This window comes from Poecilia latipinna, unplaced genomic scaffold, assembly GCF_001443285.1.
Source record: "Poecilia latipinna isolate Pla-1442-1.1 unplaced genomic scaffold, P_latipinna-1.0 Scaffold886, whole genome shotgun sequence".
NCBI lineage: Eukaryota > Metazoa > Chordata > Actinopteri > Cyprinodontiformes > Poeciliidae > Poecilia > Poecilia latipinna.
Window position 1 is genome coordinate 30196 of NW_015113502.1, and position 15022 is coordinate 45217.

General features: G+C 38.1%; 1 protein-coding gene and 1 long non-coding RNA gene across 2 annotated transcripts; one reads left to right on the forward strand and one right to left on the reverse strand.

Annotated features, from left to right (window-relative positions):
* Window positions 1–275: 275 nt before the first annotated feature.
* On the forward strand, window positions 276–1766 carry LOC106957217 (uncharacterized). Its single transcript, XR_001426911.1, has 4 exons — window positions 276–534; window positions 890–1031; window positions 1396–1512; window positions 1649–1766. It is a non-coding gene; the product is annotated as an uncharacterized LOC106957217 (long non-coding RNA).
* A 2228-nt stretch (window positions 1767–3994) lies between these two features.
* On the reverse strand, window positions 3995–14815 carry LOC106957215 (mixed lineage kinase domain-like protein). The gene is made up of 12 exons (XM_015048481.1): window positions 14761–14815; window positions 13408–13870; window positions 13026–13112; window positions 11619–11796; window positions 11062–11162; window positions 10854–10989; window positions 8828–8912; window positions 8599–8753; window positions 8432–8481; window positions 6442–6588; window positions 5969–6315; window positions 3995–5747 (listed from the first exon to the last, which is right to left on the reverse strand). Exons 2-11 carry the CDS (start codon window positions 13862–13864, stop codon window positions 6266–6268), a joined length of 1446 nt encoding a protein of 481 aa, XP_014903967.1. The 5' UTR covers window positions 13865–13870; window positions 14761–14815; the 3' UTR covers window positions 3995–5747; window positions 5969–6265.
* Between the last annotated feature and the right edge of the window lie 207 nt (window positions 14816–15022).

Consider the following 15022-nt stretch of genomic DNA (forward strand, 5'->3'; position numbering starts at 1 on the left):
ATATATATATATATATATATATATAAGTCGAACAACCGAAATTAACAGTTGTTGTTGTTCATTTTAGTTTTACAATCTGTGATTAATATGTTTAGCAGCCCAATCAACACTCCATCCCAGTAAATGGCGGTAGTGCACATCTTAACGTTGCTTGCCAACTGCCAGAAAAAAGAAGACGTCATGAACAACACTACGTACCACTAGGTGGCGGTGATTCACACCTTGACGAGTGGGAAAACAAAATAAATAAAAAAACACCAGAAGAAGTCGTGAGCGCGCGACGTGAATGGGTGTTTGACAAGCAGTAAGGGAGAGTTCAGGGCCATGCTAGGTTTAATGCTTGGAATTACCGATGTGATGTATTGTTATTGTGACAGTAGCTTCCGCTGTACGCTCTGGTTCACAATAAAACGTATTTACAGTGAAAAACTCCTCTTCAAATCTGAGCAAACGCCTAGCAAGCCCACCGAGGTGAGCAAGGCGGCTACCACAGCACCGGGACAAACCTGCGACATCCCCTCCCCTACTAAACAGGTGAAAGTAGATACAGTTTGAGCTCATTATTACTCCTCTACACTTCAAAAACTGCTAAAAAGTGGAAATGTTAATAATTCGGAGCACAGTCAGGAGACACTTTGATTAAAATGATCTTTTTTGTCAACAACAGATGTAAAACACATTTTACATCTGTTCAAATGAAGAAATGTAAACACAAAAATATTTTCATTTATGTGACAAAATACCCAGCAATTCTGTTTATTAAAAGAGAGACTTTTTATTTTCTTCCAATATAGTGGAATGTGCAGAGAATAAAATATTTCATAAAATTCTTAAAATCAGTCTACTGAATTTCAATAAATTTGCTTGATTTAATGTGTATACTGTACAGTTTTAAAAAGAAGACTGTGCAAAGCACATCAAGTACAAGTGCTTCAGCAACCCCTGCCATTATCAAGACAGATTTGCCAAAAGACTGTCTGATTTTAGGGGTCAGTTTCTTCTCTATGGAAACGGCAAGACACAGGAAAGCGGTAGGCTGGAAATGATGCTAAAATGAAAAATCTTATTTTAGACATGAATTTTGTGTGTTGACATGATGTCCTGGCTGTTGTTTTGATAGCAGTAGATTGTGCCTTCTGTTAGTTTTTAGCTCCTAAGGGACAGAACACCTGAATGTTTAAGTATTTATTACATTAATTGATTGGTGTAGTTTTGTTCAGTGATGTTCTTGACTAGATTGAGGCCTTGTTTGCTACGAGTGTTCATTCATATTGTGATGACATTTATATTTTAAAACGTACTTGACATGTAGTTTGTGTAATTTTTTTCCCGACAGACTACACTTTGCCATGTAATTTGTCAGTGTTGCTAGTGTTAATATTTGCTTATTCAAAGGCACAAAGGTGACACCAAAGTGTTGTGATGTTGGAACCAACACTTCAACAACTGTTGTCTGATATGGAGGAAGAAATGACACCAGTATGGAGACCGCCGTTTGGGAATGCTGTGCAGGTAAATAGCTGTGTAGTGTCAACTTCTATTTATGATATTGCTTTTCCCATTTTAAAATTGTTTGTGTTTTATTAGATTAGTTTTGTGTGCCACTTTGAACTTACAAATACAATTCTCTTCTACTTTATTTAATCAGGTTTTACCTGGCAGCACTGCATCTTAATGAAAATGTTCAACATCTGCAAGCTACTATCTGAAATGTCTTTCTCCAAGTTGGGAGTGGGAACAGCTGAGTCCATCAAAACCCCTGAGACCTTCAGTAAGTCTTACTGCATTTAGTCACTAGTAGTATGCTAACTTGGTTTCTATAAATCAAAATCATATCGGTGTTACCGGTTTAGTAAAAAAAAAAAAAATTCTTACACCACAATAGCAAAGTAAAGTTCTTATGCAGAGCAACAAACGTAAATCAAAACCACTTCAAAAAATTAAATAAAAGAAATACATGCTGTGTCACCTTGAGCAACAGTGTAACCAAATAAAAAAAGAAAATCAAAAATCAATCAAAAATGCAACACAGAAAGAAAACCTCAGAGCCAGGAGTTTTCTCTCTGAGTTCTTACCCTTCCCTCTGAAGGGAGTTTTAAAAGTCTTCTTGTATAGATTGTCTCCTGATGCTTTGTCTTCCTCTCAACAACATACATTTTGAAATATCTTCATAGTTCTAGTTGTCTTTGGGCTCAAACTTTTCTCTTCCTGTCTTTGTTGGGCTCTGGACTCTTTTCAGGGTCAAATGTTGCATGTTCATCTGTGTTGTGCAAAGAAAGAAAAAAAATCATCTCATTTTGTTTGTTCTTAGAATTTGACTCGCTCTTGAAAAGCAGGAGCTATCGTGAAATCTACTGGCAGTGCAATCAGTCATGAGGGTGAAATCAGCCTGACACGCCACTGCAGGGGCAGGGGACAATAGGGATTCACATGCTAAGTGCTTCACTGGTAATTAATGATACAGTAATGAAGGTCTGGGGGGTTCTGATTATGCGACACCATGTCATGTCTGACCTTAAGTGCATCAGAAATCATAGGAAAAACATCATGAGATTTTCAAAGGAGCTAATGTGGACTAATGCGCTTAAGGTTATGTCATAATTATGGATAGAATCTCAGCTTCTTGACTTCTAACATCTTCATTTGATCAAATTAGAGAAACGTATTAGTTCTACGTTTATCCATCCACCGATAAAGATTAACCAACAGATTTATTTTTTTAAGACCAATGCTAATGCGGGACAATAAATCTTTAAATCTACAATGTATATCACAATACATTGATACGTTATCAGTAGATAATACGCTTTACAGACTATTCGCTGAACTCTGATACAGAACCGCACAGCGTTCTGGGCGATGTAGGAGAAAGAGGAAAGACTTTAAACATGCAACTTCTCATGGTGAAAACTGTGCGTAAAACAGGGAAAATCGTGTCACCAGTTTGGCCATATTTCAGAAATTTAAAAGAAAAAGCTAATAAATATAAAGTACAGAAATTGTGATGCTTTTTTCAGCCATAGTATCCAGCCCTAGCCAATGGCAATTATTTTTGACATCGATCCCTGATATGTGCTGCCAAATTTTTTTATTTTTGATATTTTTTGGCCTGATTCTTGAAGCCAATGTTCTAGATTTTTAAAACAAACTCAATATCCACTGAGAGCTGATCATTAGGATGCTAATGCACAATTGGCTTTAAGAATGTAATGATTACGATTTTTTTTAAAATAACTGGTGGTCAGAATGATGCTGTTCAAAGTTCACATTAGCATTATCAGCTGTTATGTCTTCAGTGTGAAGTTCAAACAGTTAAACATAACTTGCGGTTTCACCACTGCCTTCTTAAAGGTCAGGGAATCCACTCCAGGAATGTCCCAGTACGTTCACTGTAGTCATCTCATCTTTTGTTGTTTCAGAGCATTTTCTTTACAATCAGTAATGGCTTGACCATACAGTTTGCTGTTATTGCTTCCTCTATGTGTAGACATTTTGGTGGACTTCACTTAATCCTTCACTTGCAGCCTTTTTGTCAATGTCTGTCTAATGCACCAATACTGCTAGCACCTCTGCCCTATGTAGCTCTTTGGTGCATTTCAGTAGATCCATGCTGGCAAAATACTAACCCAGGTATGTTTTGCTTCTTGTTGTTTTTTGTAGCTGCAAAGTATTTTTAGCACATTTATTCATGCCTGCTTGTCTTCTGATTATGTGCGGAACAAACAGAAACTTTTGCATCAGTCCTCACATCTGGTGTGCATGACTAGACGGCTGTGAATGGACACAAACACTCGTCTGATACGATTGCGGGGATTTCCAATTTGGAATTTGTAAGAGTGCCATGTGTTGTGTGCATTGCAGGTAAAAGTCAACCCATGGGACATTTAAGACAGAAAATGGGACAAATCAAACTGTTATTATACGGGACGTCCAAACTAAAACAGGACAGTTGGCAATCCTGTCAGCCTTACCCAAAGAATACAAACAAGCAATCTGGGGACAAATTTAGGATTTATTAGTGTGAAAACAGTAAAAATAAATATAAATATAACACATATTTAACTTGCAAAGCAATAGAAAATACTTGAAAACATATCAGACCGGTATTTTGCTAAACTATAAAACAGTGGTTTCATCTATCATTAATGCATCAATGCTGTTCTGGATTGGGACGTCACTGCAGTGAATGACTGAACTCAGTATAAACTGCCTTCAAAGACTTTACAGAATATCTCTGACTAAACAGTGTGTTTACCAAACTACTTGGGTGCTGCATTCAATCTGTAGCTTTTTGTTTCGAAAGACCTTTACTCTCATGTATTTATATTGTGCTTCCTAATTCCAAATCCCCTCACATCACGCTGGTAAGCATGAACTGACTGCCCTATGAACTGAGCACGCATGAAATATTTAGCACAAAACAAACTTTTCCTCGCAGCTTTGAAACTGAGGAACTTCCTTTTCAGTCTGGCTTCACGGGTCAGTTGAAGGCTGTTACTCATGTCTGCGCACAGAAGTTGTTGATACACCAAACTGTCACCTCTCGCACAAAATGATTGACTGATAAAGAGGAGATGGGTGGCAAAGTGTCTGGCTTGAGCTCTTAATGCGTAATGTATTTATGTTGCAGCCTGAGCTGTGCCTCCTCATCTTCAGATCCGAATCTGCCAGAGCTCTTCTCCATTTCTGACACACTGCTATGTAAAGACACCTTGCATGCAGAGTCCAATTAATGATTGTACTCGCCTCCACAGCGGATGAAGAAAAGGGATTTGCCAGAAAATCCAAGCACATCTTCAGATGAAGTGTTTGAGTATCTACAATTTTGTATCTATAGTAGCACTGAAAACCTTGTTAATTGGTAGCTTTAAGTGCTGCCAAAGGACTACATGGTTAGGACTCCTTCCTCACAGGAGGCCCAATCCAATTTTGCCATTCTGTAATCAACCTAACGTGTGTTTTGGAGACCACTGGTGTCCCTGGAGAAAACCAGCACCTTCATAGGGAGAACATGGAAACTCCAAGAAAAAAATGAATTGAGAAAGCCTGCCAACCCAAGACTTGGATGGAAACAGCGACAGCAGCTAAACGCATATAAGGGCTATTCAGATTGACCAATTAACCCTGGGATGCATGCCACAGAATAGCAGCTGATCCACCTGAGATCCAATCCTCAAACTACAAACAAATGCACAGACAACAAAGAAAATCAAACTAAAATTTGACCAAAAGAGGAAAAACGATCAAGAGAACCTCAATAGCATGTTAAAGGACATTTGAAGTGCCGACACGGTATAAAAACAATTAAACAAGTACAAGAAGCTAACTAGAGCTCACATTTTGATTGGATTCATTTAGGATGCAGTCTAGTTACATTTAGACTTATTTCTTCTGTATGAGAATTTCTACAAGTAAACCAGTCATGGAAATGTTCGGACCTCATTAAACTTTTCCAAAAGCAGATTTCAAATTGGCACCCCAGCTTTGTTATAAACCATCGAAAGAGAGGGTGAAATGCTTTTTTACTTCTCCTGACAAATTACTTGACGTCTCAATATGTTTGCTGCTCCATATGTTCCACTTGATGTTTCTATGTATTTTTACTCAAAACTCTTTTGTAAATTTCATAACAATCTCATTGGTGGGGTTTTCTTCAATCTGTGTTCAAACGCTTTCGAGAAAACTTTAAGGCACTTATTATATGTCACAAAGGAAAGTTCAAAGTAACAAGAAGGACTGCATCAACACTGTCCATATGTTACACGTCTCTACTTATAGTGACAAATATAACAAATGATGTTTTGTTTTGTTTTTCCGTTTTTTTTTTTCTTCTTCTGAAGACTTTCTGCTTTCCCTTGATCTTGGAGAGCCTGTAATGACGAACAGTCAGTGAGAGAAGGAAAGGACAACCGCCGTCTTCTTCCCCAAACTCTGTCTTTATTACAAATTATTGAAATTATGAAATTACACTGTCCATACATGTTGATGAAAATACAAGATACATGCAAGTTTTCGTTTAAATGTGTACAAACCAGTTAATACCTTTCTTAAGATGGTATTTCAACATTAATGAAGTTATTAGGAATACAGAGCTTAGTTATTCAAAATAGAATAGGTTGATTCTAATTAGGAAATATGAGTTGTATAAAAAAATATCCTTAAAATCAATTAAAAAACCCTTAAATCTGTCTTGAGCAGTGAGTATTATTAGTATGTTGCAGAAAACTTGCGCAGTTTTGACCCGGATGAGGACTTTGGAGGAGCTTCACTGCTGCTCTAACTGTACCAACAAGCATCGCAGTTTATCCACCAACACTGCAGAAGTACAAAGAAGTTCGGATTATTCGACTGAAAGTTCATTAATGATTAGTGTTCGTCTATAGCAGCTCTGAAACATAACAGCACAACCTAAGACAGCAAAAACCTACGATAATTACACACCTCCAGCAGATGGCCTTTGGATGCATTCGTAGCCTCTACATTCATTGATCAGCTCTTTCAGGGATCCGGGGCATTGACAAGGAACAGGTTCTTGATCACGCTTTTCAACCACTTTTACATGAAGGGTGTCCTTATTACCTCTAGAATCTGGAAAGTGAGGAGAAAGGAAAACTTTAAATTCAAGTATGTGTTTCTTGTATATTACTTTTTAAACAGTTCAAGACCATGCATCCATTTCCTAATGGATGCATGTGCAAGGGCTTGGACATGCATCCAATGGTAAAGTTCAATGGATGGAGTAATTGCTTAAGGGTGTCATTACACCCTTAAGCAAATGTTAAGGATGTAATGGCACACAAAAAAATCATGGGTTAGGTCATGGCTTAATTTTATTATCATGGTTTTGTTCAGTTTGCTTCTTTCAAGAGAAATTTAAAAAGTAGCCATTATAGGACTGACTGTAGATTTGGTAATTCAGCTAGGCACAGTAAAATGTCAACAGTGACACAACGCTTTGGTTTGATGCACCTTTCTTTCTCCTCGAACTGAAAGTCTTTAATGTTCCCAAGTAGCAGAGTATAGTGACAGTTGAGAGTCCGTTCTGTTTGGTTTTGGTGTCACTTTTTAATGACAAGTTACACGTTACATTGCACTGTTAGTTGTGCACATAGACATTCTGCATGTATTTAGCCATAAAATAAAATAACCTTGCTTTTGTCGATTCATACCAAACCAACAGGGCTGTACCATAGCAGATAGTTCCATTATGAATAAATGTACTGGTACGCTCCCTGAAAACCATCCATTCAGCAGAAGGAGACCCAGGCTTCCCTCTGCCCAGCCAGCTGCGCCTTCTTAGTATTATAACCATTATTATTATTTATTATCTCGTAGAACTTATGCCTCAGCCTTTATCAGAAAAACTTACCTTTCATCAAAGAATACCTGCACTGTTACCTTGGTACCAACTTGCCTACTATCCACAGTTATGCAGCTCATCAGACTTTAGACAGTTTTTCACTAATTTGTTAATCAAACCAAGAAACACTTTGGACCTCCTGTTGCTATATTGTTTAATTTATAATACACTTGCACTTTGATTTCATTAGTAACTCATAATGATGTCTCCTTTGTCTGTAGCTGCCTTTGCCAAAATAACTTACACTGAATAATAAATAATGTTTTTATACATTTCATAGGAATCCGTCGAAGTAAGAGTGAGGGATTTTATTCAGATTCATAGATTGAGGTTTTGTCATGATATGGTTAAAGGTGGTGAGAGTGAACGCAGGCAGGGCCCAGGTTGAGAGGTGATGATGATGATTGGTTTAATAGAAAGTAGCTCAACAGTCCAGTTCAGGCGGCATGGTAGAGAACATAAGGAAAGCTTAAACCGGTAGCAACAGAAACAGAGGACTGACCACGAGAGCTAAACCGACCAGGACTATTCAGTTCTACTGGAGGGTTAACAGACTGGCATTCGACAACAACTGACAAGGATCTGACAAAGGACAGAAGCAGGTGGGCTTAAATAGACAGGGAGTAATTAGGAAACTAGACACACCTGGGAAACAATTAGGGAGGAGACAGGACTCACAGGGAACAGGATCAAAATAAGACAGAGAAACCTAAACTAAACATACAGAGAACTCAGAAAAACCTAAATCCTGACAGGTTTATATTAAAAACTAAACGACCTCAATTTTAGTGGTATAATTTGCACTCTTTTGATCTCTCACTACATTTTCACAATTCATCATTTTAAATAAAACGATTGTATCTCCAAAGGGATTGGGCCAGGACAGCAGAATTTTCACTAAAACGTCCATATAAAAATCCCTCGGTGTTTGAACTGGGGCATTCATTTGCCTATGGTAAAATCTCACATGTTTTTTCTTGTGTCATTACAATTAAAAAATGTAGAAATAAAAATGATTAGAATGACTTGAAAAAATTGAGATTGTCCTTGTTTGTCTAAGCAGATACACACCTGAAAATGGCTTCCTCTGAGCTGCAATTTCCCACATTACGATTCCCAAGCTGAAAAAAATCCGATATAAAAGCGTTACTGTGGATGACTAAGTGTTTTGGAAAATCTTAAAGACTAGATGTTTGGAATATGTAGTGGGTTGAGCAGCAGTCTCTCATGACACTGACCTGTATATCTCACACTTTCTGCAGTAGTGTTTCATGCCCATCGTTAGCATCTGGGGGGAGGAATAGCACAGAGAACTGATGTCTTTGTCCTTACGCTTATTGACCGTTGCATTTCTCAGTGACGTCTCGGTTTGAGCCAGTTCCAAACCGCCCAGCTGGAAAGAAGAGCAGCGTGAGAAGTGTGGAAGAGTTGCCATGGAGTGATTGCAGGAGGCTTTAGCTTCACTACCTTGACTCTGTAGTTCTCATCCACAAAGAACTTTTTGCTGGTGATGTCGGTGTGAAGCTTACTTTTCTGCTCGGTCTGATGCAGTCTAGGAGACGTTAATACAAACATCTGAATCTTAATTTCAGCGTCAAACCATTTTCATTTTGATTAGCTAGGGTGACCATATTTTGATTTACAAAAAAAAAGAAAAAAAAAAAAGAGGACAATTGGCCCAATTCTACAACAGAGTGACAAAAATCATCATCGTTAGGGATGCTTGATTTATCGATATCAACAACAGAATTGTTGTGATGTTAGCCACTTTTTAATATATCAGTATCGGACAAAGCTAAACAGAACTGGGCTGATATGAACAAACTGCGTTTATTACTATCTTGGTACCTTTTGTATTTCAGGAGGGTGAGGAGGTTGGTCATGTGGTAGCATTTCGGTCATGTGGTAGTAATACTGATACAGGATTGTGGTGTGTATAACTGAAGCAGAAAAGCAGGGAAGGCAGTGCTTTTCTATGGTGTGGGAGCAAGGATGACTTTGTGTAGGTGCAGGTGGGGATGAGGTGGCTTGTTTGTGGGCATCTTTATGGCATTGAGGTGCCGTTTAACCTTTGGCCTCGTTACAATCACAGTCCTAAAGAAGGCCTGTTCTAGTGGCTCAGTGGGAGGGTGGGGCCAAGAATTGGCTCAAAACGGCAATGATGCCTGATCTTATGATTCTCCTTAGAAATAAAGCTAAATGATAAATAAGATAAAGCAAAAAATAAATGTCAGATAACAAATAAAGACTTAGTGGAAAAGCTTGTATACTGGACTCGTTATGAAGATCTCAACTCTCTTCCACTGTTGTTTTTGTGTTGGGAACCTTTGCCAGATAATGTACCACACAGGGAATGACTAACGTTTTTGTTACCTATATGGTATTAAGAAGTAGAGATTTTTGTTTGGTTCTGATGCAACCTTGAAGTTAAAAATCTACCATTATGTATGATGTTGAAAATTGAGCAAAGTTCGGTTGAGGTAATTAAGTATGTTTATGAGTATGTTTAACTTTGTTTATCTGTGTGTAAACTTACAGCTTGCTCGGGGATACACCTGGGTATTGTTTCCAGATTCTACTTAGATTAAATAACAGCTCACGAGTCGTGGGACAGATAACGATAGTGGATTAGACGGCGTTGTGGTCGGGACATGGGTGTAATAAAATCTCCTTGAACCTGTTTTACTATGATAGTGGAAAGTAACGGCATCTACTGTGGTATGTGGGGTTGTGACTTAAATGTGTGTAAAACTTTGTAAGCCTCTACTGTTATTGTTTAAGGCTAAGCTGATTTTACAGCTGCCAGCTTTGTTGCTAACTTCTGAGTCAGATTTGCAGTGGGATTTGGCTAGGGTGAGGCACGGCATGGTTGGGACAGTATGGGGATTCAGTAATAAACATTATAGTAACCCTATTTGGTGCTGCATCTCCAACATTTGTGGTATTCCATTATCTCTGCAACACATCTGTTCATGTAGAGTTCACTGTAGAACCACTCTTATCATCCAATAAGAATCAGAGATTTTCATGCTCACTTTCTCAGGTAGAGAATCAGAATTCTGAAATGTCACAGCTGAAGACTGAGGAACTGATTACATCCTAAGTAGATCAAACATCCATGTCATAAATGTCAAAAACATACAGTGCCTCTTGCAATGTTATACATGTAAACTGTAGATTTATTTACGCCATATTATGTTAGAATGTGGAGTGCGTCTATCACTCTCCCCAGTAACACAGATAGTTACTGGAGAGGAGAGACAAAATTGAGAGCCATTAAACCAAGAACTGTTTTGAATGACTAGTTAAAAACCTCTGTCCTGGAACCAGTGTTCTTATGTTTTGTGAGCTTTGTCTGGGCAGCGTGAGAAAGAAAGCAAAAGTTGAGGCTCAAACCAGATTTGTGAGGGTTGGAAAACTTCCATGAGCTCTACACCAGAGAATTTCTTCATCATTCAAACCAAAGACAAGTAACGTTTTCTGGCAGACTTACCGGTAAAGACCCTGCGCTGCATCCCTGCACATGCTAACTTTCCTTGTCCAGGATAGGTCACGTTCAGAGCTCAGAACGTCTCGGAGACTTCCTTTCTCACAGTACTCCATAATGATGAGGTACTTAGTATTAGGAGCTGCAGGCAGATAAAAGATTTGATATTTTTGCTGTTTAGATAATCCTGATCTGTGCATGCATCATTACTTACTGTTCTCATCCAGGATGCAGATGCCAAACACTCGCAAGATGTTCGGAGACTCGAACCTTTTCATGGTTTCAACTTCTTTTTTGAACTCAGACTTTATGTCCCTACAATTGACAAGAATGTTTACTGTAATAAGCTTTTGTAAAGAGATGCTTCTGTCATACACATATAACAACTCTTTCCAAATCTACAGCTTTACAAAAACTATAGTACCTTGAATTAGTTTTTATTTCTGAGATCTAGTTAAAAAACAAAACAGAGCTTGTCAGCTTGATCAAATCAAAGTTATGACCCATTATTTTAAATCTTGTCTAGTTTCTTGTACTTTGGCTAACTTCCCAAAACCACAAAACAGACAAAAAGGTTCAAGAGAAACAAAATATTGTTCTGTAGTTTCTGGAAACGGTCAACATGTGACCTAAAATATTGGAAGAAAATCATCAAGAGTTACAGTAAAACAGTAAATTTGGTCAATATGAGTTAAATAACTATAAAAGCATCCTAATGCTGTTATTATTCCTGTGTTGTATATCAATATTTAGAGAAATCGTGGCACAGACTTTGCAGTGGTGTTCAAATTGGTGAATATCTTGGCGGCCACTGTGAAGTCCTTGAATGTTCCTCTGTAGACCTGTGGGGATTGGTCTGTCAGGTTGTTCAATTCATCCAACTTTGGCATCCAGAGTTCATCTTGTTTAATTACTCGGATGTCCATGGTAATGATTTTTGGCTTCTTCACTGAAAGAAAATGAAACAACACGTTAATTACAATGTTCCAAAGTAGATGGGCATTGTACGGGGGCAAAAACTTTTACTTGAAAATATCAAGGGAGCTCCCCAATGTGAAGCTGTACATCGAAACGATTAAAGTATGTAACATTGCAAAAACAAAATTCCTCTTACATATTTGTTAAAACTGTCACTATGTCAAGTATAGTATGAGACGGATAATTTGTGGTAGAAAATCAAACTCTTAGTCTCCCCCTTGCTCTCTGCTACATGCTACAGCATCCTCCCAATAGCACAGCTTGTCATGAATGCTGAGGCTATTAAGCATGGCTGTGAATGACGGTGAATAAACAGATTTTTTCCCCCCCAAGATTCTATATTGTCACAACAGTTTTCACAAAAATGTAAAAATAAATAAATAAATAAAATTTAGAAAATGTACATAGTTCATCTTAAATTAGACTAATCATGATGAATAAACTATTGGAAACACATTTGTCTCTAAATATGTTAAATGCAGAACAACTCATGGCATAGATTTAGCTTCACATGGTTCAAATTCTGGAAAACAATATCCTGCTATTCTGTAATGGCACCTTTTGCTATCCAATTATTAATTGGTTAATACAAAAAACAGTCAGTCAAATTAGTCTTACACTGCATTGATGATAAGTCAAGCAAAAAGGACTGGGCTTTTCAAATGTTATAAGTACAGTTTTTTGTTGAGCTGCTGATGCTTCCTTTGCTACAAATGATCTCAAGGTATGCTGTTATCATGCCTCAGGCTAAAAGATATTTTAAATAGGAATTGAATTGTTAATTTTGCATCTCTTTAGAGTATTTATGATATTGTATAAAAGATGGTTAAAATAATTTTGCTCAAGCCCTATAAGCAACAAATTTAGATTAGACTTTTTACAGAGCTGTTGGGGTGGGTGTGACTTTCGTCGACAAAATCAATTTTGTACACCGTGACCCATCATTCACTCACTGCCTCAGCACTTAGCACATCACACCATTTAGGTCAGTGAAAGGAAGGTAAAATATTTGTTTCCAAGGAATTGGATGATGAATTATCATGAAGGGTTAAACGGAACAGTCTCATCATGACAGCACAGTTGTAATATTTAACCATACATTTTATTTTATAGCTGCGATGCTTGTACACACCGAAAATAAACCGAGAAGATCTGTTTGGTGTGTCAACATCATTTCCATTTAAATGACCGTGTACTCACACGTCTCCACGACTTGAGTGACATTGTTTTTGACATCTTCCAGATCTGCTCGCATGGTCTCCACATATTCCATGTATTCCATGAGCACTGAGGAACAAACAAACACTGCTGTAATGATGCACCCAACACTAGTAATGAATTATCACTTCAGATCATTTGCTTTCTTAGCCTACCATTGCAGTTTGGAAAAATTGGGAGAAAAGAAGTTGGTGTGTGGCCATGTGTTGTCGTGTTTGGCTTCTGTCATGGTTAGCTAATTACGGTTCTGCTTTGCTATCTAATGAGATGAGTTATGAAAAACTTTTCAAAGTTCCCTAAGTGCTCTAAAACATGGAAGTTAAGTAAGAGGAGGATGATGTAATGCCAAAATATCTCTTCTCACTTCTGTTTAATTCTTTTTCATCTTCCTTCCGGTCCTTTTCATCTTCGTCCCGTATGAAGGCCCCCTTTAGCAGCTCGGCCATTTCACTTCCTTGCTTTAGTTGCAGAGCTATAGTCAAGTTTTGGAAGCTGTCACTGAGGCGATCATTTACCATTTGGAAGTCCCCTGCATCGCTGCTGGTCTTATATAAACGTTTCATCCAGTTTGACAAAGTGAATTTCTCAATTAGTCCAAAAGCTGAGTTGAGGATGGTAGATAATTCCTCAAGGGTTTTTGTCACCTCTGGAGCGAGCTGGGATGCTTCTGTGGAGTCGATTGTATTAATCACCCTCTCCAAGGCTTTTACTCGCTCCCCAACACGGTGACATTGCTTTTTATTGGCCTTCGCTTTCTCAACTAGTTTGTAGATCCCAACAGCAGTGGACAGAACAGACTTCAGGGGGTTAACGATGTCCATGACTGGCTGAAATGGGAGAGAGACGACAGTTTTAATAACCAAAACAAATCATAAGATCCCTTTCAGTGAAGAAGACAGAAGAAACACACCTGCAAATGCATATGAAAACGGAAGAGCTAGGGCAGTAGCTTTTCTATTCCCAAGATAAGTTTTCATACCAGCTTGGGTACATCTAGGTTGGTGCTGGATGACCAACACTGACCAGTTAATTCTCTTATAAAACCGTCACTAATGCCATCTCCACAATCTTGTCTATGATAGATTGCCAACATTTTTCTTCCCCAAAATTACTAAAGCTGTAACTTGGTTAACATTCTAATAGACTGATGTTCAAGGTTGCAGACGATAGGTAAGGCGTTGTTGTCAGTTGCTACGGCAATGAATCCTGTGTGCAGCTTGACCGATACAGAGGGGAAGAAAGAAGTGGTTTTGAGTTGTACTTCAACGGTTTTTCCCTTTGCTGTGGAGCATAGCACTGAATTCATAATACCTACATTTCCAAGTTTCATTGAGTTAACGGAATTATTCTACCACAGCAGCGTTGCTATGGATGGCATGTAAAAGAAGAGTCTTTTTGCCCTTCAGCGTTGTCTGCATGTGCAAAATTTCTGTATTTAAACAAAAACATGCAAAATATCTACATTTGTAAATCTGATTATGATTAAGTCAGTGCCTCACCAGCTATGAACCTCACCACACGTCACTGTTTTGGAATGCTATGTGATATTCAAAACGTTCCTCATTTAAACACTTCTAGTTTTCATTACATCTTTTCACCAAACATGCAGACGATTTCATTTAATTTAAAATCTGCAAAGTAACTTCTTCAGCATCAGCAAGCAAGAAGTTATTCTTACACAGTAGAGTAGATAAAACAGCAAGAAAATAAGCGGTACCTTTCAGAGGTGGCAAATAGGTTACTAACGTGGACTGTGCTTTTCAGGAAGTGTGCTGTGTGAACGCGGAGTAAGCACCATTTCCTGCCCGGTAAGACAATCGAGAAATGCCTTGCCTTTATTTATATACATATTCATATACGTATGTATTGAAAAGCCCAAGCAGGTGATTGCAATGTGAACAAGTGTTAAACCACACACAAATGAGGTTCAGGTTTATTCAAGCTCCAAAGTGTTTATTGCAATATTGTCTTGTAGCTTA